The sequence below is a fragment of the Kogia breviceps genome, chromosome 18 (genome assembly GCF_026419965.1).
Source record: "Kogia breviceps isolate mKogBre1 chromosome 18, mKogBre1 haplotype 1, whole genome shotgun sequence".
Classification (NCBI taxonomy): Eukaryota; Metazoa; Chordata; class Mammalia; order Artiodactyla; family Physeteridae; genus Kogia; species Kogia breviceps.
This window is the reverse complement of record NC_081327.1, coordinates 31,508,312-31,531,886: the sequence shown is the minus strand read 5'-3', so window position 1 is coordinate 31,531,886 and position 23,575 is coordinate 31,508,312. Positions and strand designations below refer to the sequence as shown.

Here is a 23,575-nt window from a genome sequence, read left to right as displayed (position 1 = left end):
CAGCAGGTGCTCTGGAAGCATTATCTACAGCCCCAGTCCTTCATCTATCTGTCCCTGGTTGTGTGACCCAAGAACAAAGACTATGACTATTTGTAAAATGGGCATGTTGGTAGACTCTCCCTCACGGTATTGCTGGGAAAATGAACTGAGATGATGTATGTAAAGTTCTTCGACCCCAGATGGTTTGATGAGTCTCCTCGTCATCACGGAGAACCCACTTCCCTTCTTGACATTCCTCCCCATGGGATTTGACACATGGTTCCTGCCTGGGCTCGTTGTGGGCTCCTCTCCTCAGTAACATCCCTGAGCTCTCACCACAGGTTGGGCGAGGTCCTTAGCAGTTACATTTATGGGTGAGTGGATGCATGGATTCATGGATGGGTTTACTTTGTCCTCACAACAGCCCTAGGAGGTAAGAGCTATTATTACCTACATTTTACAGGTGAGGAAACTGGGGGCCAACCACGGTGGTTAAGAAACGGGTCCACTTCAGAAAGAGAAAAACAAATACTGTATGCTAACAAATATGTATATAGAATCTAAAAAAAAAAAAAAAAAAAAATCGTTCCGAAGAACCTAGGGGCCGGACAGGAATAAAGACGCAGACATAGAGAATGGACTTGAGGACACGGCGGGACAGGGAAGGGTAAGCTGGGACGAAGTGAGAGAGTGGCATGGACATATATACACTAGCAGATGTAAAATAGATAGCTAGTGGGAAGCAGCCGCATAGCACAGGGAGATCAGCTCGGTGCCTTGTGACCACCTAGAGGGGTGGGATAGGGAGGGTGGGAGGGAGGGAGACACAAGAGGGAGAGGATATGGGGATATATGTATACATATAGCTGATTTCCTTTGTTACACAGCAGAAACTAACACACCATTGTAAAGCAATTATACTCCAATAAAGATGTTTTAAAAATTAATTATTTTTTTTAAAAAAAGAAAAAGAAACTGTTCCAAGGGCACAGAGCTAGCCTGTGGCAGAAGCATGCCCGGGGCTCTGTCCTAGGGTGTGTTTTCACCTCAAGCAACCCTTTCTCCCTCCCTGATGTCTCCACTCAGGCCTTGGATCTTGGAATGGATGCTTCCTAAATCTCTGTCCCCAGCCTCTGCAGGTGACAGATCAAACACCCACCCCTGGACTCCGCCCCACCCTCTGGCCTCCTCACTGTCCGATGCCTTAGCTCCCCCTGCCTTGCGGTCTAGCCGGCTCTGGGCAGGTCTGTCACCCACACTGGACAGTTAGCCCCAGAGAGGAAGAAAGCTGTCCCCTCACGGTTCACGCAGCCTCAAGAACCAGAAAGGCAGAACCAAGTTCCCTTTCCACCAACTTCCCTTTTTTCTGTTCAAGCCAGTATCATTCCCTACCTCCCCATCTGCCTCACTGGTCTGAAACTTTGCCCTTGACTCATTCCTCGCCTCCGGCCCCCACATTGCATCAGGCACAGACTCTGCTCAGCGATATCGTCAGGCAACGCTCAGCTTTCTCACTTCCTCTTCATTCCCACTGGCTCAACACGAATCCTTCACACCCAGACTGTATCAATAATTTCCAATCCTATTTCCTCCTCTCTGGTCCTCTAGACGCCACCCACCTGCATGCTTATGTCTGATAGGTCTTTCTCAAGGGCTGCTCTGACTACATACTGCCCCCGCTCAAGAACCATCGATGGCTCCCTGCTTCCTTCTGCCTCCACTAAAAACTCTTCAGGCCAGTCTTTTTTTTTTTTTTTTTTTTTTTTTTTTTTTTTTTGCAGTATGCGGGCCTCTCACTGCTGTGGCGTCTCCCGTTGCGGAGCACAGGTTCCGGACGCGCAGGCTCAGCGGCCATGGCTCACGGGCCCAGCCGCTCCGCGGCATGTGGGATCTTCCCGGACTGGGGCACGAACCTGCGTCCCCTGCATCGGCAAGCAGACTCCCAACCACTGTGCCACCAGGGAAGCCCCAGGCCAGTCTTTAAGCCCTACTGTCAATCTGGTCCATCCCTCCCTAGTCAGTCTCATCTCAGGGATCCCCAGGGTTCACCTTATACTCTGTGCCTGGGTTTGCGGCTCCTGTCCTCTGCTTTTCTAGATTACCCACCCCCTTCTCTGCAAACCAAATTCTACCCATTTCTCATATATGGCATGCCATGACGGATTAAGCAAGGGGGGTCACTGTGGAGCCGAGGGGCTGGGAACAAAGACTCACAGTCAGGTAACCCGGCTTTGAATTCAGCTCTGCCATCGGCAAGTTGGGGGATTTCAAGCAAGTCATTTCCCTCTGAGCCTAGGTTCCACATCTATAAAATGAAAATAATAATAGTAACTGCATTAGAAGGTTTGAGTTCGCATCAACTGCCTTAGCGCCTATATCTGGCAAATAGTACGTGTTCCTGACTTTAAATATCATCTCTATGCCAATGACTCCCAAATTCCTCCCGCCAACTCCAGACTTGTATATCAGCTGCCTACTCAACGTGTCAAACAGATGTCGCAAACCACCAAGTCCAAAACTGAATTCCCCATTCCCGTTCACTCCCACACGTGCTCCTCCTCTGTTCTTTGCCAGCCCCTTCCGTCCGGTTACTTGGCCAGAAACCTGGGTGCCATGCTTGACGCCTCTTTCCCTCACCCTCCACTTCCCATCTGTCCGGTGATCGCCTGGCGCTGACTCTAGAATCCATCCAGAGCCTATCACCTCTCCCCTGGATTCCTACACGGCCTCCTGCCGTCTCCCCACCTCCATCCTTGCTCCCTACAATCTATTGTCAGCACAGCTGCCACAGGGAACGTGAGTGTCCTCTGATCAGAGCATCCCCATGGCTTTCCATCGCACTCAGAGGAGAAACCAAGGTCCCCACAGCAGTTACAAGGCCCTGTGTGCTCTGCACCCGTCCCTACCCTGCTAACTTTGGCATGTTCTTTCCCTGGATACCTGCATGCCATGTTCCTTCACCTCCTTCAAATTTTACTTAAATGTCACTTTTCAGTGAGGTCTACCCTATTTAAAACTGCAACCCACCCCCACCTCTTCCTCTGCTCTATTTTTTCTTTTTCTTTTTGCTGTAATACTTACCACCCTCAAACATACTATACCACTGACTTACTTATTATGCCTGCTGTTCATTGCCTGTCTCCTACCCGTATCCCCCTACCCCCATCCCCACTGGAATGTAAGTTCCACGGGACAAAAGCCTTTCAGTGAAGCATATCCCCTGGCACATAGTTGGCCATATTCTATTGGTAGAATTCAGTGAGTGGATGAAGAATGGCTGATATTGTTCCGGGGGCAGAGTACAGAAGCACTTCTCATGGAGTCTCACTCTTACCGATGATGGACTTGTCTCAATCTCTCTCGTGCCTGGGCTTTAGCTCTCCATCTGGGCTCCCGCTCCAGCCCTGTAAAACAGTTCCTTTTATTCACGCTAGAGTCCAACTCTCTCTTTCCAGGGAGCATTTGTCCCAGTTTCCAAGTTATTTCGCAGGCAGGTCTTTGGTCTCTTGACAGCACTGGGACAATTACAGGCTGTGCTGTCGAGTGACCAGTTCAAGGCACTTAGCCCTCAGGGAGCAAGGACGGATCTTTCGTTTGGATGTCAGAAGTCTGCTGCAGCCTGCTCCGAGCCTGGCAGCCTCCTGGTGGGGTGGGGGTCCTTCCTATCCAATCTGACCCTTAGGCTCCCAAGAAAGGTCTGTTCAGCACCAGGGTCAGCGCTCAGAGCCCAGCATCCTGGAAGGAGAACAAGGCCCCCTTTCTAAGGAGCCTGGTGGATCTGGCCTCTTTGAAAGTCTAGGGGTTTCCCCACACTCCTGTCCAATCTCAGCCACTGCAGACAAGCCAACAGGGACAAGAGCAGCAGCGCTGGGCCGTTTGACACGTGGTACAGTCCTACGTGGATCATGGCTCCCCCAGTGAGGGCTGAGGGTGCAGAGGGGGTGTGGCCACTTCTGAGCAGGGTCCAGACCTGGGAAATATGAGCCCGCAGAGGAGGCTAAGGCCCTGTTCCCTTTCCAGAGAGAAGCCGGCGCCTCAGCAGCCCTCCGGGCCCAGCCAGGTGGGTTGTGGCTTGTCCTACCACACGCGGGGCTTTCCCCCCAACCCCACTTGCTTCAGCATCTCCCTCCTTCCTGCCTTGCCTCCGTCCCATCAACTCTCCAGACTCATGGGTTTTTTTTGTTTTAGATGAAACTAAAACTATCTAATCTAACTCCAAAAATAATTTGGTATTTTTATTGGGATCACATTGAATGTATAGATGTCCTTAGGGAGCTGGGTATCTGTACCATCTACTCCTTGAAGTTCTTCTTAGCCTGTCCGACCTCTCCTCCCCCAGTCAGCTCCTCCTTGTCCCTGCCCTCCCTGTGGGGTACAGGCTGGGGAGCAGGGTGACTGGCTGTCTCCGATGTCTTGAGGTTGGGCTCATTAAGGATGTGCTCTCAGGGGAGATGGGGAGGAGTGGGGGAATGAGGGCAGGGAAGGGATGGAAGCCCAGAGAAGGTGTGACGTCAGCCACAGTCCCCCAGGGAGCCTCTGCCTGGCCCCGCGGGGGCTCTAAAGTGAGAGTTAGAAGCAAAAGCAGCCAAAAGGAGTGGGGCTCTGGGTGGGACACCAGCACCATTAACCATACGCATGAACCCACCACCAGGTAAGAGTCAATATCACTGCTCACGGTGGCCCTGCGTGCCTCTCCTAATCCATCCCCCTATGCATTAGAGAAAACGGAATTGGGCATCCATTAGTCCCATGCATTTCTTCATATCTTACTAATCGGTATATGTCCCTAAACAATATATAGCACTGTTTATGCATGTTTTTACGCTTCCCATTAACACTGTCATATTGTATCTGTACTTTCGCATCTTGCAGTGTTGAACTTGAGAGTCATGTGTGTTGACAGGTATCAGTGTACCTCTTTCTTTTTACATTGTATGCTGTTCCATACAATAACTATACTACAATTTACAGAAAGTCGAGTGGGGTCTCTGGAGTTGGAGTGCCTGTTGGTTTGGTCAAGGTAAGTTCCCTTAATCGGTCTGTGCCTCAGCACTTCTATCTAGAAAATAGGGCTCCTATTAGTAGGACATCATCTGAAACCTGAGGAAGGGATGAAATGAGAAAATTCATTCGAAGGCACACAGTGGTGTGTGACAGGGACAGTGAACCTCCCGAGGAGGAGGAGGTCAGTGTCCTATTCATCGGTGTCTCCGGCCATAAATGAATGACTCCTCCTCCTTCCCCTGCTCCCCACCCTGCCCAGTGGCCCCACGGCTTCCACTCCTGACACCCTGGAAAGAGGACCCGGGCCTACGGACCTGGCCTCTCAGTGTTCACGCAGACAGGACTTCAACTCCATCATGCTGATGGCAGTCATGATGACATATAAAAATGAGGGGGGCTTCCCTGGTGGCGCAGTGGTTGAGAATCCGCCTGCCGATGCAGGAGACACGGGTTCGTGCCCTGGTCCGGGAAGATCCCACATGCCGCAGAGCAACTAAGCCCGTGAGCCATGGCCGCTGAGCCTGTGCGTCCGGAGCCTGTGCTCCGCAACGGGAGAGGCCACAACAGTGAGAGGCCCGCATACCGAAAAAAAAAAAAAAAAAAAAAATTAAAAAAATAAAAAATAAAAAATAAAAAAAAAATAAAAATGAGGAAGCAGGCTGCACAGGGACAGTGCGAGCCAGGGGTGGGGAGGGGAAGGGAAGACCCAGGAAAGTGGCCAGGCAGGCAGAAGCGCCCACGCTGAGAGTCTTGAGATCCCAGGATGCTAGGTTCCCCCTCCACCTGCTCGCCCCTCTGTGCGTTTGGATGATAATCAGAGCCTTGACCCAGTCCAGGCTTCCCAGGGATCCTTGCTGGGCCTGAGGAGCAATTTCTTGACCAGGATAAGACGGCAGAGGGTCAGAGAGTTTCCGGGGTGACTTGAACACATCTTCACAGAAGGCCACTTTCAGCCTCTGACATCCCTTTGAGGCAGTTAAATAGTTTCACCAGGAAATGCCTTGAAATGCACCTCCCCGCCGCGGATGGGCAGGCTTTGAATAAATCAGAAAGGGGTGTGGCACAGGCATCAGGTCAGAGAGGGCCAATGGACACAGACAGCTGTGGGCCCTGGCCCTTCCCCTCTTTCTCTTCTTCCAGGACCTGTGGTGGTCACTGGAGCACAAAGGGAACACGACACACACGTGCCTGCTCTCACGGGTCTTACGGAAGCACCATGAAACAAGCCGGGTCACATGAGGGATACAATGGGCGCAGGTGAGGTGAGTACCCGTGGCAGGGAGCCTTCGTTAAGCTAAGTCAGGGAAGGCCTCCTGGAGGAAGTGACATCTAAGCTGAGACCAAAAGACGAGTAGGAGTTGGCCAGGGCAACAGTGAAGGGGGAAGTTATTCCAGGAAGAGAGAACAGCCAGTGCAATGGCTCAGAGGTAGGAGAGAAAAGATCGACTTGAGGATGTAAAAAAAAAAACAAAACAAAATGTGTGCCAAAGGTGATGTGGGGGAGTGGACTAAAAACGGAGGAGCCGGCATCGGGGAAATGAGCCTAGAGCCAGCAGGCCAGTTGAAATCCTCTAGGAAAACAAAGACACGGAACATGCACTTGTCGGTCCCTGGAACTATGCTCGATTTCTGTGCCAACAGGCCTAGGTTGCCCTGGTTGGGCTTCTGGGCTTAGGAGGTACGTGAAAGACTGGTTAATGTAGATCATCTGGCAAACAGCTGGTGCTCAATCATTTCAATATGCTTCTCTCTGTTTACTTCCTTGTCTGCTGCAGTGATCACCAGCATATCTGAGTCATTAGCACTCTCGAGTATCAGTGTATCTCAAAGCAACTACAAAACGCTTCTCCTTTCCAGCCCCACTCAGTGAGAATCCCAGATAAATCCATTAACAGCTGGTGGGCTAAGGATGAACTTCATCCCGTTTGCCAAGAGAGCAAATGAAGAGAGGCGACCTCGATAACGGAAAGTTTGTTTACCCCAGTTAAGGGAATGGTTCGAGCCTTTTAACAGCATCATACACATTACTGACAAGTCATTCCTACTTAGACCAAGTAATATATTTCTTCTTCCTGATTGCTGCATCAATCAGGATAGGCTAGGTTATGCTGCAATGACAAATAGCCTCAAACTCTCAGTGGTTTAAAACCACAAAGCTTTGTTTCTCCCACATGGATCTGCTGGGGCTCTTTCTGTGGCTGGAGGTTCCGAGTCGTCCTCACTCTGGGATCCAGGGTAATGCACTTGTCATCTTCTGGAATACTGCCAAGTTCTGGACCCAAGGAACTAAAAGTTCTGAAGGCTCTCTCACCGATAATTAAATGTTCGAATCTGCTTTGACAAACTTTACTCCCACTGCCAGTTCAGAACTGGTCATGTGGCATCTCACCAACGCCAAGGCGGCAAGAAGAGCAGCCCTCTTGACAGCCTAGGAGCAGCAAGCCAGAAAAACTCAGAGAGACTGATGTTGAAACCAACTTCCCATTCTGTCCAAGTCTAAGATTCAGGCATCTTGCTAGTCTGCTTCTAATTAGTTGGGATTCATGAGTTTTGACCTTGCCAAGTTCAAAAGCAATTTAGAGGGAAAAAGTTACACCAATTTGAACAGCATCTATTAGCTTAGGGAAAAAATTATGCAAATTACAAATTATTTTTATCTGCTTGCTGACACTATAACATGTCTTCCTCTTACTTTACCGAAAACCAGGAAGACTGCTTTTCTTCATACACATCCTATAATTCTATAGTCTTGTTTGGGTAACCAATAACAAAAGTGAATAGAAATAGGATGTTTCAAACCCTTTGGAAACATCTATCACATGATCGTAGATTCTAATTTACCAAGAGCTCACTATGGGCACGTCATTTTTCTAAGTGTTCAGCAAGGATTATCTTATGACATCTTCCCCTACAAGGAGAGTTGTTATTATTTCTGTTTTACAGAGGAGAAAATCAAAGCCTGGAAAGGTTAAGCAACTTGCCTAAAGTCATACAGCCAAAGATCACCATGTTACATTACACTCCTGTATGGATAAAAAACAAGAGGCTCATTATGAATAATTCTGTTCTGTCCTCTGGGGGCAACAGATCCTTTGACAGTAAGAGAGGGGCATCTCTTCCAAAACATTCCCTGCTTTGGAATTCTCCTAGGTTCAGACGCATCACCACCACCAGCCGATTTGGTGAGATTAATGAGATCCTGCATGGGTCTGGCCGCTGAAGTTTGCGGTCATCTGGGGAAAGCCAGCCTAGCACTAGATCTTTACTTTAATCCCAGCAGCTGAAACATTATTTATCCAGGAAAGCACATGACTGAGAAGAAGTAAACGGGGCACAGGTGGTCTCCTGAGCTATTAGTGGCACAGGGGTAGCAGGGCGTGTGCACGCACGCATGCACGCACGCATGCACGCACGCACGCACACACACACACTCACGTATATTGTGGCTCCCAGATGCCTATTATTCAGCCTCCTGCTGGAAATTCCGAGTCATTTGTGTCTGTGTTTTGCTGCCTGGCCTCACCCTTTTGGGGAATGTACAGAGAACAAAGGAGAGGCAAAGGGGAATAACAACGAAGAGCAGAAGGTGAGAAGAACGCAGGTAGCAACCACACAAAGGACCCTGCAAACCTGGGAGGGGTGGGGGTGCAGAGGGCTCTAAAACTTTGGCTAGGAGCCAAATCCCCTAATTTGGAAGGCAGGGCAGCGGGGGGAGGGGGAGAGGAGGGGAGGAAGGGGGAAGGGGCAACTGCTTGAAGGTACAGATACCCAGCTCTCCCACCCCTGCAGTCTGAATTCAGCAGGGCTGAAGTGGGGCTCGGGAGTCTGTACTTTTGACAATCTGTGGCTCATGCTTTCAGAAATAGTGACTAAGATTGAAGTCCTGGAGAAAGACTTCAGGTCATATTCCAGCTTTGCTGCTTACAAGCTGTCTGACCTTGGGCAAGTCACGTACCCTTTGAAAGCCTTACTCTCATCATTTGTAAGATGGGAGCCCTTGTACGTAAAGAACCTAGTATATTGCCTGGCACATGGTAAACATTAAATAAACAATGGCTATTTTAATATTTGTATTATTATATCTCAGAGCCCTGATCGCTCTATCCAAGATTTCAGAGGCCTCCAAGTCTCTATGAAACTCTGTACTAATTGTGAGGAATCGCTTCAGCTAAAGTTTAGCTCTGTAACTGAAAGAGAAAATAAAACACAAACACCCCAGCATCCCTAGGGAGGTGCTCTGGACTGAGGGAGAATAAAATTTCCCCACTCTGCATCCTCTTCTGGCACATGAAGAGTTTACCTTATCTGAGAATGTGATGAAAAGACAGGGACAAGCATTTTCATTTCAAAGCCTCCGTTGGTGTCTCATGTTGCTGAAAGGGTGGTATTCGGGGAGAGGTTTGGGGGCTGTGACTTTGCCTCCAAGCTCCTTCCTGGGGGTGGGACTGGGCAGAAGCAGGAGGGCCTGGACTTGGGGTGGAACAGGAGAGCTACTGCACACTGCTAAGGGCAGTACTAGAATTTTCAGGGTCTTCCCTAGCGGTCCAGTGGTTAATACTCTGCGCTTCCATTGCAGGGGCCGTGGATTTGATCTCTGGCTGGGGAATCCTGCATGCCGTGTAGGCTGCAGTCAAAAAAAAAAGAAATTTCAGCTGGCGCAGAGGCAGCAATCTCAGATTCTTGCAGGAACCTCAAAACCAAATGTCTATGGGGCTTGGCAGGTAGTAAAATGAGGGAAGCAATGTGTAAGAAAAATTATGTGCCCATCATATTCTGTCTTTCCTTGTCCTGCTTTTGATGAAGACTTGGGCTCAGAGAAAAATATCCTTAGTATAAGAAAAACAAGAGAATGGTGATGATAAATGGCAACTGACACGGCCACAGGGTCCAGAGCACCAAGAGGTGGAAAGGATGGTAGAGAACTGGGGGTTCTCAGCCTGGCCTGCCCCCTCCTAAGGGGCAGCCACTGCTCAGGCCCTGCCCACTGTCATCCTGGGGGTTAAACCACCCAGTGGGGCCAGACCTTCTGAATCACCTGAGAGAACATAGAAAAGTGGGATGGTGTGTGTAATTTCCAGATTTTTTTTTTTTTTTTTTTTTTTTTTTTTGTGGTATGCGGGCCTCTCCCGTTGCGGAGCACAGGCTCCGGACGCGCAGGCGCAGCGGCCATGGCTCACGGGCCCAGCCGCTCCGCAGCATGTGGGATCTTCCCGGACCCCTGCATCGGCAGGGGGACTCTCAACCACTGCGCCACCAGGGAAGCCCTAATTTCCTGATTTTTAATGTTGCCTCTAATTTTTAAAAATACCATGTAGACATCGAATCTAAGATGCCTTTGATTGCAAAACATTCTGATATTTAATAAACTACTAATAAAGAACAAAAGACCTGTCAATTAAACTGTGACAAGTCATTGATTGTAGGACAAATCCCAATTCCAAAGATGTCACAATGTGAAAAAAAATGTGCCTCTAAGAATCCATGAAATACTGTATAATAATAAGTTGGGTTTGGCCTTTGGCACTTTGTACAGTTTCCAATCTACACAACTGTACAGAGCAGCTCTTATGATGCCACTTCGGGCACTGGAGGTTTGTACTTGGGTCATATCAATGAACACCCGAGTCCCTTGAGGAGTAATCCCTCTTTGGTCTTTATCTGGACCAGCAATGAGTCAAGGCAGTAAAGAGGAAAATGTGGCCCAGTTTGCTCCTGTGGGTCACTAGAGCACTAATGGTGATACCAAGGCCCCCAAGATGGTGGTTTAGTAAGCATGGGCCAGGGGTGGGGTGGTGGTTCATAAGGGATTCTGATTCCTGCCAGGGATGGGAGCCACTAGAGGTCACACACCTGATTTTATACATGGCCCCGTGTCACATACCTGGACAGAGCAGAGCCAGGCCAGAGGCTCAACCCTCCCCAGCCCTGTTCCCAGTGCTCCCTTCCCCTGCTGACTGTAAAGTTCCTGCCCCTCTGCCCCAGGGCTCTCCGGTACTTCTCCAGAGAGCCTTGTTTGTGTGTTTCTTTGTTTTGGCCACACAGCTTGGCATGCGGGAACTCAGTTCCTGGACCAGGGATTGACCCATGCCCCCTGCAGTGGAAGCGCGGAGTCCTAACCACTGGACCACCAGGGAAGTTCCGCTTTCCCAGAGAGTCTTGGCCTCCTCCCGGAGGCGCTGGTGCTGAGCCTGCCCTAGGAAAAGCAACTTTATTTGATTCACAAGACTTTTCAGTTTTATTAGTAAAATACAAAACGGCACAGACGTTGGTGATAGTGTTGGAAAAGCAAAATGATCAACCAACTCCTTCTAAAGTCCTCCTCAAACTGTCTTTGTCCCTGTCCTGCTTGGGGGAACTCACAAAGTCCCTGGAAGGGGGACACGCTGTCCCCAGCTGCTTTCTCACAGAGGGGAGCCCCTTCACGGGTTCCGGTCCCTTGAAGGCTCCCAGGCAAGAGGAGCCCCCAAAAGATCCGCTGTCTTCCTCTCTGAGCCAGGCCCAAACATCCTGTGCCATGACCTGCAGGGGAGTGCAGGAGAGCCAGGCGGGCAGGGAAACACGGCTTCCCTCTCTCTGTGGACCGGAGCCCTGGGTGCTTCATCTCAGCATCTGTCTGCAAAGGAGCATGTCACCTGTACCCAGGGGAAGCCTAGCCCATGGGACACCCCTCTGGTGGAGGACAAAGAACACCTTCAGAGACAATCGGAGGGAGGTGGGGAGCTGCCGCCAGGGACCTGAGAGGCGAGACCTGCAGGTCTGGCTCTGACTGCGGGGTGCTGGCCAGCCCGGTGAGCCTTCGGCCCCATCCAAGCCTGCCCGAGAGTCCTCAGTGCCAAAAAGAGAACCTCTGACTCCATGCCCACAACTTCCCCACCCCTGCCGGTCCCTCCCCACAAGACAGAGTCCCTTTCAGAAGTAAACACGGGAACCTCAGCTTTCCCTGGTGGATTCTGATCTCATGGAAATTCCTGGCCCTGCCTGCGGGGGGGGATGAAGGTGAGGGGAGAAGATCTCAGAGTGCAGAGGACAGTGTTTTCAGGGCTCGAGAGGTGGAAGAGGAACCCAGGCCGCAGGAAAGAAAGAGAAAATGCCTGACTCGGGTCCCTAACGAAGACACGAAGGAGCGAGGCTACTGCCTGCAGCTGCTCCCTGGCTCCTTTCTCGGAGCCTGCAGGCCTCCCCTCGTTCTTCAGCCTGTCACTCGTCACTTCGTCTCAAAGCCAGCGGGGGAGGAGGGGGGGGCCTTCAAAGTTGGTCTCTGCGCCTCAAGTACCCCAACCTAGCCCCCCCACCCAGGGGGCCCACAGTGCTCACAACGGGGCAGGACCTCCAGGTCACAGCGTCCGTGGAAGTGCCGGTCTCATCGATTGGCAGAGACCATCGCTTCTGCTGAAGGCTGAGAGGCTGCACCCAGGGTCTGCAGAAAGGGCTCTCTGGATCAACTAGTGATGCCTGCCAGGCTTACAGGCTATTGCCGCACGCACGCATATTTGCCGTCCCTCTCCCCTTTCACGGGTGGGAAACCAGAGGTATGAAAGCCTTGATGGATGGGTGGTGGGCCTGGGACTAGACCCCCCCAACCTTCAGGCTCATAGTCAATGTTCCTTCGCAGCACAGACGGGGCAAGGCAGCGGGTGGGAATCAAAGCCACCGGATAACTTCATTTCCCATTTTCGTGATGCCTACCTGAGGGCAGATCTTTCGCTGGGTTCAGTCCCAGGAAACACCACACTAGCCTCATGCAAGAAAAGACAGGTCCCCGGCTGGGGCATGGGGTCTGTACAGGGGGCAGGGGAGCTAGCACCGCAGGTGGCCGGGGTGACGGGCAACCACAGCGGGACCGAGAGACACGATGAGGTGTGAGGGAGTGGGGAGAAGGGGCCTGGGACCGAGAGACACGATGAGGTGTGAGGGAGTGGGGAGAAGGGGCCTGGCCTGAGGCTCGTTTGTAAGGAGGGATGACTGTGGTACCCGCAGGGGTATATGGGTCAGAGGGGCTGGGCGTTCCTTCAATAAATAATTGTTCACTGGGGCTGGCACGGTATCTAAGGGACCCTCTAGCCAGCCAGCAGCAGAGGGGAGTTTTCTGACTTGGGACATTGGAGTGAGTTGTGGAGGCCACCCACTCTGTCCGCAGTAGGTCAAGGATGGTCAAGGGTGGCCTCCAGGAGCTGCGGGCAGTTCCACCCAGAGGACCCACCTCCTTTTGCTCCAGTCAGCCCAGCTCGGGCCAGACCCTTGGGGGAGGGGGAGTGTGAGGGTGGGGGACCCCAGGCAGCTGAGTTGAACAACTGGATGCAGGCAGGTGGGCAGCTCACACTGGCACCAGGACGTACGAGTTACTGCCACAGCTCCGGGGCACGTAGCGAAGCCCCTCCACCATGTCTCCTGCCATCTTGCGAGGGCAGCCCTGAAGGCTCTGGTAGGCAAACATGGCCACCCCCAGGCAGAAGAGGAGACCGAGGAAGGCCAACAGCCCCACTGCCTGCCTCCGGGTGGCTGCCTGGGAGTTGGGGGCGGAAGTGGTGAGGACACTGAGCTTCTGGGGGTCCGCGGTGGCTTGAATGGGCTCCTTGACCTTGGGGGTCCAGCTGCCAGAGGCCATTGGATCCGTGCTGGGGGCCCCTTCAGAGGATACAGGGACCACGAAGACATTGGACACGCTGCCAGGCCCCATGAAAGCATCCGTGTGAGCTGAAGTGGGACCCATTTCTTTGGACCCTAGAGAGTTCTCTGGCGTGGGGTCCTGTCCCTTGATCCACCCAGGTTGGCCTTCGGGCCCAGTGTTGTCCTCTGGGACTGTGTGTGAAATAGTGGGGGCCTGGGTGGAGGGGGCCTGGGTGGAGGGGGCCTGGGTGGGGAGGGTCTGGGTGGAGGGGGTCTGGGTGGAGGGGGTCTGGGTGGAGGGGGCCTGGGTGGAGGGGGTCTGGGTGGAGGGGGCCTGGGTGGAGGGGGCCTCAGAGGCTTTCCCCTCAGCCTCGAGGTCTGCCCCAGGTTGGTAGGCGGTAGAACTCTGCCAAGACGTGGTGGTGGTGACGGCAGCCTTGTTGAAAAGCTCAGTTCTCTCGGGCCCTCCATCCGGAGTCTTTGAAGTGGAGGGGGACCTGGTCCCCCTAGAATCAGCCACTTCTCGTGGCAGCTCTGGGGAAGTCCCGAAGGCCCTCTGTGCCTCCTGGCTACTGCTTTCGCTTGTGAATTTGGTCTCTGAAGCCTCAGACCAGTCCATCCCCCTGGTGGCTGGGCTGGTCCTGGGCTCACCCACGCCGATTTGCTTCTCGAACGTGCCGCCATTTGGAGCCAGAGCAGCAGCCTTGCGGTCTAGATGCTCCATGGCTTTCTGGACCCATTTCTCCTGTGGGTCAGCACAGAATAATTTTTCCTTCATGGTCTTCAGGCTGCAAGGAAGGAAGACAAGGGACCCAGTGATGCCCAGATGCCATGCGGAGAAGGGGTATCATGCACGTGCACTGCAGGTGAGCAGACGCGGCCAGAAATCCTGCCCCCACCACTTACTAGCTGTGAGCTATGAGTTCTTAGCTGGGGCAGCTCAGCTTATGGAACTTCCATGTTCTCACCTGAGAACTGGAAAGAGAGTCCTACCTTCCGCGGGGTGACCAACCATCCCAGAAAAACTGGGACTGAGGGCGTTCTCAAGATGCGGGTCTTTTTGTGAAAATTCCAGCAAACTGGGACGAGTCAGTCACCCTACTTCTGTGTTATTGTAGAAGATGAAAATGATGTAAAGCCCCTGGTTCAGAGTAGGAGATCAGTAAAATAATAACAGTGTTAATAATAATGTCATTAACATGAAGGTGGGGGCTGTGGGCTGCAAGTTTTCTGATTGGCAGAAGATATCACGGGTGTTCTCTGCCACCAGGTGTAAGACTGGCAAGGTTGGTGGTAGGGCCTCCTCACTCTGGAAAGGACTCAATGTCATAATGTCCTCTTACTCCTCTCCCTCAGTGGCCGGCTGCCCTCCGTACCTCTACCCTCCTCTCCTAGTGTGTATCCTCAGACTGAAAGGGCCCCTAGGGAGCTCCAACCCTACATATGGTGTCCCTGCTGGGACCCTGAGTGCCATCCAAAGCTTGAGCTTCCTTTGAAGCTGCGTGTGGCTGGTTTACTACCGAGACCGCAGCTCAGAGCTGGCGGGGACCCCTGCTCCACGCCATAACCTGTGCTAGGCATTTTGCCTGGTTAAACTTCACACCCATCCTGTAAGATGGCTACCACGTGCACCCCCATTTTACAGATGAGAAAACCAAGGCTCCGAGAGGTAATGTAAATGTGCCTGGCTCCAGTACGCTAGGAAGTCGGAGAGGTCCAGAAAGCAAGCGTGATCCTGTAGACCCCACAGGTGCAGTGCTGCCCTAGTGCCATCATCGCCTCTCTGGAGTGTCCCACTTCCCCTTTGCCTACAAAATAGAAGCAAATACGTGGGGGAGTCTGGGGGAAGCAAGTGTTGACAGGTGAGCAGAGAGGTCAGGCAGTAGCACAAATGCTCCTCTTAGTGACAATCAGTGGGAGGAATTACAGCTTCCTTTAGCTGAGCCTGTAGTTCGAAGGCCCACTGACCATTTCCTGTTGCCAGGACTCAGGGTCTGGTTGAGTCTGGCTGAGGCCGCTTTAAGACCCAAAGGTCAGTCCTGGGGAAAGGCCTCAGGGCTGGGCGATTGGCCGTACCCAAGAAGGACCCTAGAGGAGCAAGCAACTAAGATGGCCAGGGATCCCAACAGCCAGAGGGGAAGCTGGCTTGGCTTGACCCCTCCCCAAAGTCTCAGGGGGATTCTATTTCCCCATCTGTCCAATGGCGATTATAACCTTGGCCTCTCCTATTACCAGCAGCTTCTGGGCACCCTGCCAAGCACTTCAGGTTCATTATTTCCTTTCAGCTTCCCCAAACTACCCATTGTACAGATAAGGAAACTAAAGCGCAGAGGGTATAGGCAACATGACCAGGGCCCCCCAGTCTGTAAGTGGTGAAGCCAGGATTTGCACCAGATCTGTTGGCGTCTGGAGCCTGCACATTCAGAGCACCGTGTTTTCATCCCCCGTGAAATCCAGCAGGTTCGAGGGCTGCATAAACACCCTTTGGCCCAGAAGGAATCATCACCCTGGGTGGCATCTCCAGGCCACGGCCGTTCAGGAAGCCACAGCTCACCTTTGCCCTGAGGCACAGATATTAAGATTGGCGAGGAGGCCAGCAGGTCAGGAGCAAGAAGAGCATTTGCAGAGGCCCTGGGCCAGGAGCCCAGCTTTGGGTGACAGGATGTGGACATGGATTAGTGGAGGCCAGGGAACCATCCCCGGGGCCTGAAAGGAATTCAGAGGCCAAGAGGGCAGTACCTACATGATGGCACGTTTGCCGCATGATTCTTGATTTCGTTGGTAGTGAACTAGACGAGCCACGGGGATCTCCGAGGTCATTTTGCTGCACGTGATGTTACACTTCTTCACACCGAGGTGCTGTCCTGAGCCCACAGAGGCCCCCAGTCAGCAGGACTGTCCACGGGCATCTGGCTTCCCAGCCCCACGTCAGCTTGTCCCTGCCGCGCACCCCCCAAACCAGAACCGATGCCCCACACCCTTGACCTCAGCCCCCTGTCCCGGGCCAAACCTCTCTATGCCTCAGTTTCCCCACCTGGAAAATAGAGAGCAATAGAACCTACCTCAGAGGGTTGCTGTAAGGTGATGAAAATGAATTCTTACTTATAAAGCTCTTATTGCCCGCCACATTACGCTTAATTTTAAAAATTAAGTCGCTATAGTTGGTTCACCCAGGGGAGAGGAGTGTGAGACTGACATGGATCTGCCTGAGTTCACACAGCCAGCAAGTGATGGAACAGGCTCTCCTGTCAGGCCTGGTTCCCCGCCCTTCTGGGCCCAGGACGCTGCCCTTCCCCGCACCATGCTTTTACGCCAGTAAGTCACCTGCTCAACTATCGCCCACTCCCAACCATATCCCATCCATCCCTCTCAGCCTGATCCATATTCATGGATTTCTGCAACCTCTGGGACACACCCAGACCTCGGTCCATCCACATCCCATGTGTATACCCTATGACACACACGTACACTCATAGCAACAAACACAATGACACATATATATATGCCCCCGACACCCCCCCAAAAACACACAAAGGCATACATGCAACCAGGCACACATAGCGGATAATAAAATTTTTTAAATATATAAGTACAACCACCTTCTAAGGAGTGTGCTAAGTAGGTGATCCTTTGTTCTGCCAGGATGATTTTGGAAGCAGTTTCTTGGGAGGGACGCAATGGGCCATTTGGATTCCCAGGGCAAGCTGGCGGAGCAGGAGTAAGGAGGACGAATGGAGATGCGTTGTACATGGAGTGGGGACAGAGTGAGATGGGCGGGGGCCTGCAGATGGCTGCGTCCCACGTGGAGCCAGACAGAAACCCCAGGACACAATGACGGTGACTCAACAGATAGTTGAGAACCCAGACATTTTATATAAACATTCGAAGTGGTTTGCATTGCATTTCCAGCTTCTCCTAAAATCTCTAGCAAAATTTACTCTGTTTGCTGTAAGCTCTAGAGGGTATGCAAAAAATGAGGAAGAACCTGAGTGTCAGATCTGGGTCAAGGTCATATGCAGCTGAAGCATGACCTCAGAGGGTTTCGCAAAAATCTAGAGGCCAGCACGTCCAGGGCAGTGCAGCTGAGGGAACAAACTTATTTAGCTCTGCAGAGCTAGGGAGGCCCCAGGTGACCCCCTCCCCGGGTTCCACCAAAACACACACAGCTCACACACAAATACTTATGCACACACACCTTCTAGAATCTGCCACTCCTTCTCTCATCATTTCCCTTGCCTCGGCCCACCCTGCTTTGTGGGAAAGGGGGTGCAGGGCTTGCAGGGTGAGGCTGGGCCATCAGGGGCAGCAGTAGTAGCTCCCGAGGTGGTCGGTGGGCTCCCTGCCTCTGGTCCCTGAGTCACCGGTAGCCCTTTCTCTCTGAGGAACCAGGATGTGAAAGGCGCTTTATCACCCTCCTTCTCCCACAACGGGACCTCAGAATGACTCAGTTGCAGCCTCCCCAGGTCCTGTTGAGTAGAGCCAGGAGCCGGCCCCTAGACTGGTGTGGCAGGTGACTTCCAGAGGAATCCCCGGATGACCTGGACCTGGGAGATGCTGTCCAGCGGGCAGGAGGGATAAGCTCGGGCAGGTCAATGTGCTCTTCTGACTTGCTTCCACTGCTCACCTCCAGGGCTTAGAGAGCCACAGAGGCGGCCTGTCCTAAAGTCTCCACCCTCTGCCGTGGTGCCTGAATAGCCCTGGCCAGGCTCTGTTCTTGGTTCTGCTTGAGAAGGTTGTGTAACTAAATGGAAGGTCTTTTCTTCTCAGAACTGAAGTTTTCTTTTCTGTAACTGGAGATAATGCCTCCACCAGCCAGTCATCTATTACCTGTCATGTGAGTGTCAGGAGGACAGGGACCTTGTACGTCTTGGTGTCACAGTGTTTCCCAGCATCCAGCATAAGGTGGATATAAATATTCGTTGAAGGAAATAATGTCTCAATCTACTTATCCCTTCACACACCTCCCCATCTATCTATCCATCCATCCATTTATCTGCCACCCCCTTGTCAATCCCCTACCCATTCCCTGCCACCCACCTGTCTACCTCCCATCCATCCCCACTCACCCTGGGCCATCAATCTATCCGTGCCACACTCACCCACCTATCACCTGTCCATCCCCTACGCATCCTCCACCCCCTTCATCTACCCACCCCTCCACCTCTCACCAGCCCACTCACACATCCTTCATTATCCATCCATTCATCCATCCATTTCCTGATTCAGGCAATACTTGTCTGAATTACTTTTGAGTATCTACAAAGACCCAGACCCTCTTGTCCTGAACCCTGAGCTCCTCCCGGAGGTGCTGGTGCTGAGCTTGGAGAAAGCACCTCAGTCCCAATAAATGCTATCAGATCACCATGTTTACTCAGTCAACCAACAAATGCCGACCTGGCTCTTGCCAGGCCCTGTGGAGGAGTAGAGGGATGAACAAGGCCCATCTCTGCCCTCAGAAGTCTCCCAGCCTGATGGACAGCTAAGACATAACCACAAAGTATCAGAGCTTTTCTTAGTAGAACACCTACTGTATTTTGGACCTTATGCTCAGCACACACACATCTGCTCTCATTAATTCCTGCAAAAGGATGATTTTTATCCCCATTCTAAAGATGCAGAAGCTGAGAATCAGAGAGGTTTAATGACTTGCCCAAAGCCACACAGCTGCTTAGTGGCAGATCTGGTTTTCCTTCCAGACCCTAGACATCCACTGTTCTAGGCTGCCTTAAACACCAGGTAAAAACACCGTGTTCCAGAACAGACCCCAGATGTGCCAGGGTTTACAGGAGGGAGAGACCACTTCCAGCTGCAAGTGATCAGGAGACAGTTCTTAGAGGAGGTGTACATTAGGCTGGACCTCAAGGGCTGTTTGGAGGATTACAGGCAGGAAAAGATGGGAATGTTCTGGGTCTCTGGGTATTTGGGTGGTAGAGAAGGCTTGAGCCATTGCTCAACTGTGTGTCCTGGACGAGTGACTGAGGTTCTCTGAACCTCCATTCCCTTACCTGTAAAATGGACATGATAATACCTGCTTCGCAGGATGGTTATGAAAATGAAGCTTTAAAAATATCTGGAGGGCTTCCCTGGTGGTGCAGTGGTTGAGAATCCGCCTGCCGATGCAGGGGACACGGGTTCGTTCCCCGGTCCGGGAAGATCCCACATGCCGTGGAGCGGCTGGGCCCGTGAGCCATGGCCGCTGAGCCTGTGCATCCGGAGCCTGTGCTCCGCAACAGGAGAGGCCACAACAGTGAGAGGCCCGCGTACCGCAAAAAAAAAAAAAAAAAAATCTGGACCCTTAGAGCAGGGCTTTCTCAACAGCAGACACCACTGACATCTTGGACCACATAATTCTTTGTTATGGAGGCTGTTCTGTGTACCGTAGGACATTTGCCATCATCCCTGGCCTCTACGTACTAGGTGCCTGAGCACCCCCCAAACCAAAATGTAACAACCAAAACTGTGTCCAGAAATTGCCAGATGTCCCCTTGGAGGCCGAATCCTGCACTGAGGAGTGCTGCCCTGGAGCATGTGTCCCCGCCAGGCTCCCTCAACACCCCCTTCTTCCCTGACCCACTACTTAAAATCTCAACACCTTCCCCACCACCCCCGACTCCCTGCTTTTTAAAATCACAGCGCCTTTTTCCTTCTGACAGACCAAATCTGTTTATTTTGAGGATTGTCTGCCTTCTCCAGCTGATGCTCAGCACGCTGAGGGCTGGGATCTCTGGAAGTTTTATTCATGAAGATGTGGCCCCAGCACCTAGAATTGTGCCTGACACATAGTAGGTGCTCAGCCAGTGAATGAATCAAGAAAATGCACAAGGAAGCACTTTGTGACCTATAAAATCCTAACCAACGGAGACAGAGGAATTTTAATTTAAGTTCGACTTGGGCCTGGACCTGACCTTCTGGATTTATCCTCCCCTGCCTTCCCCCACCCACACCCTAACCAGGGGGGCAGACGACAGCAGCTTAATTCAGATTTTTTTTTCTCTCTTCCTTGTTGGAGCTTGAGTGGGAGTGAATGCGTCAGTGCTTGGGGAGAAAAATTCACGGCTCTGACTTTTATCTGCAGGTTTGTTATATAAAGCAGAAGAGCCTCTTGCCTGACACAGCCCTGCAAACCCACATTTGGGAACTGACGCCGCCACCCTGCACCAGCCAGGGCAGTAGCCATGAAGTCCCCAGCCCCCTTCCGGGCCTCTCTGGCTTGTGGACCACTCTCTAGTCCTGCAGGGGTTCCCAGGGGCTCTCTCAGAGCCACAAATGTCAGCGTGGCTAAGGACTTCCAAGATGAGCCCAGTCAAATGCCCAGTCTTAAAGGAGGAGAAACTGAGGCTCAGAAAGGTTGAAATAATGTGAGTATCTCCCAGCACAACCAGTGACCAAGATTAGGGCAGGAACCTGATGATTTTGAAGCCTCGGGCTGCTGGATAGAGCATCCAGAGTGCCCCCAGGATCCCCTCTCCATCCTAACATAGAAGACCTCCACCCCCAACTTAGTATAAGTAATTCCTCCTCCTCCCACTTTCAAAGTGTCCTCATAGGCATTAGAGCCTCACCACATGGAGGCAATAGCTATATTTAAAGGTGCAGCAGCTGGGACCAAAGAAGGCAAGACCCCACTCAGGGTCAGGGCCATGGCAAAGCAACCTCCATCGGAGTCCACGTCTTCCACTACTCACTATCCCCAAACACCTCGGAGCTCAGTGTTCTAGCCCAGGAAGCAGGAGGGCCAGCGGCAGGAGGCCCGCACCACACCACCCACCTGCTCACTGCCCCACTGGTGCGTTTTCCCCAAATAGAGGGACTCGGGGGACAGCTTGCTCCACGGAGGTGCTCTGGAAGCTGGAGACTGGTTCTCATTTTCCCAGCCTGGCTGTGTGCCCTAAGGCAGCCTCCCACCCTCTCTGAGCCCCAACCTGCCGGATGGTCTGGGTATTCCCTGAGGATGGGGCTGACTCAAACAGTTCTCGAAGGCAGTGTGATCCACAGAAGTGGTGAGCATGCATCCACGCTCTCCTGCACGCCGTCTTACCCTCTCCTGCCCTACTTGCTGGCTGTGCATCCTCAGGCCAGTTTCTAAACCTCTTTGGGCCTCCATCTTACTCATGTCGGGTGGGATGGATACATCATGCCCTAGCAGGGCCCAGGCTCCAGAAAGCAAGTGACTGGAGGTGCAAACATTTCTAAGCTATGCTTGTAGGAGAAAGGCAGTATCATGGGGGAGACACAGGCAGAGGGACTGGGGGCTACAGGCCAGAGGAACAGTGATGAGCCCAATTCATGAGCTGCCATGACCTTGACCTCCACTGGTCCTGGGCCCCCTACTCCTGGGAAGGACTTGAAATCAGGGCAGGAGAAAGTCCCAGCTGTGGCTTAGCCCGGGGCCAAGCTGAGACACAGGAGTCAGGGCTGAGGGTTACATATTAACCCTGGGCAGGGAGACCGGCCCACAGTCTGCCAGGGCTCCCACCCCAGGGCCCACCAAGAGCATCCTCGGGCTTCCCGCAGTCCCACCTCCTGGCACCCCTCCACAGCCGGCATCTTGTGCTGCCCACACCACCTCTCTGTGCAGCCACGCGGTCGCCACCTTGCTCACCGGGTCGGGCAGGGACAGTCTCCGGAGACGGTAAATCTTTCCAGCCGGAGGGGCAGTCCTGAGTCTGGGACCTCCACCAGGGAGATGCCCAGCCCCCTCCGGCATATCGGTCAGGAAGGGGCTGCCACGGATCTCAGCCTTACGCGGGCAGGGTCCGGGGGCCTCATGGAGGCCTGAGGGGCAGAAGTGGGGCTGGGGGCTCCCCCACCCCGCTCATGCCTGAGTCCACCACACTCACCAGCCAGCAGCATGATCAGATGGCAGAGGGCAGTCAAGCGGAGCAGCCAGGAGAGAGGTGGAAGAGCCATGGCCGAGGGGGTCCGGGGGTGCCGGGGCAGGCGGTGGCGGCCCTCGTCGGGGCTCGGTGCTGTCCGCTCGCTGCCTGAGCTCTGCGCGGTTTATAATGGGGCTCCACTGCCTCTGCCTCGCTCGCCCCCGCAGGCAGCAGGCAGGCGGTGGGAGGGGAGAGGAAGGGAGCGTGTGCAGCGACTGAATTCCTTAGCATGTTGCCAAGGAGCTGAGTCGGCTCGCAGGCTCTGGGTGAGGGCTCCTGGTGGGGGTAATGGGCTGGCTTCTCATACGGGGACCCGCCTGCGAGGCTGGGTGAAGCCTGCTAGGGTTCAAAGAGCCTCCTCTCCTCCCATCTGCCGGGGCCACCTTCCTACTGGGAGCTGGCACACGCCCTAGGGTCCGACCTGGGGCCCTAACTCCTAAGAGGGCAGTAAACCAAAGGACAGAAGACTAGAGAATGCTGGCTGCGGGCAAGCCAGGAGGACACAGGGCCCGTAAGTCTGGGTCTGACGAAGTCTCCTTTGGTCTGGGAGGTAGCCCTCCCACGCCAGAAAGGACCTCCAGCCCTTACCTCTTAAAGCCCCAACGCCTGGGGGACCTTGTTCATCGAAGTACCCTCCGAGCCCAGCATGCAGCCTGGCAAACAGTAGGGGCTCCGTACAGCAAACGCCTGCCGAAAGAATGATCCAGCCCAACTTCATAGGGACAGATGGGCAAACTGAAGCCCAGAGAGGGGGCAGAATCATGCCAGGTCATAGAGGTCATCAGAGCAGAGAACCCACCTCCCGCTGCCACAGAGAAGAGTAGGCGTGGGCAGTTCAGGCAGGACACAGGCAAGAGCCCCGGCCTCCCTGCTTCCAGCCCCCCTACCTGTCCTTTTCTCATTTGCACAGACTCCCATCGCTGGCTCTGGCCCTCTGTGAGCCCACGGGAAAAACACGGCTGCCAGCCTCACTCCTGGTAACTCAGGGCCTCTCGGTTGTTCCTTAACTCGGCAGCATGCTTGAATAAGTAAAGCCCCTCACGGGGGCTCCATCTGTACAAGGAGGGAGTTGGGCTTCTCCACTGAGGAGGGAGCTGCGCAGCTGTGAC

At 53.1% G+C, this 23,575-nt stretch overlaps 2 protein-coding genes across 2 annotated transcripts in view; both read right to left on the bottom strand.

Moving 5' to 3' along the window:
* The window catches only part of CCL17 (C-C motif chemokine ligand 17), a 20,635-nt gene extending 8,248 nt beyond the window's left edge, over positions 1-12,387 (bottom strand). Inside the window, exons 1-3 of the mRNA XM_067020116.1 lie at positions 12,298-12,387; positions 3,314-3,383; positions 2,194-2,284 (exon numbers count right to left, since the gene is read on the bottom strand). Of these exons, the coding sequence (XP_066876217.1) occupies positions 2,194-2,284 (91 nt within the window). The 5' untranslated portion in view covers positions 3,314-3,383; positions 12,298-12,387. The remainder of the gene's footprint in view (positions 1-2,193; positions 2,285-3,313; positions 3,384-12,297) is intronic.
* Positions 11,191-23,575, bottom strand: CX3CL1 (C-X3-C motif chemokine ligand 1). The gene is made up of 4 exons (XM_059043849.2): positions 23,354-23,575; positions 22,431-23,153; positions 16,334-16,454; positions 11,191-14,378 (listed from the first exon to the last, which is right to left on the bottom strand). Exons 2-4 carry the CDS (start codon positions 22,498-22,500, stop codon positions 13,298-13,300), a joined length of 1,272 nt encoding a protein of 423 aa, XP_058899832.1. The 5' UTR covers positions 22,501-23,153; positions 23,354-23,575; the 3' UTR covers positions 11,191-13,297.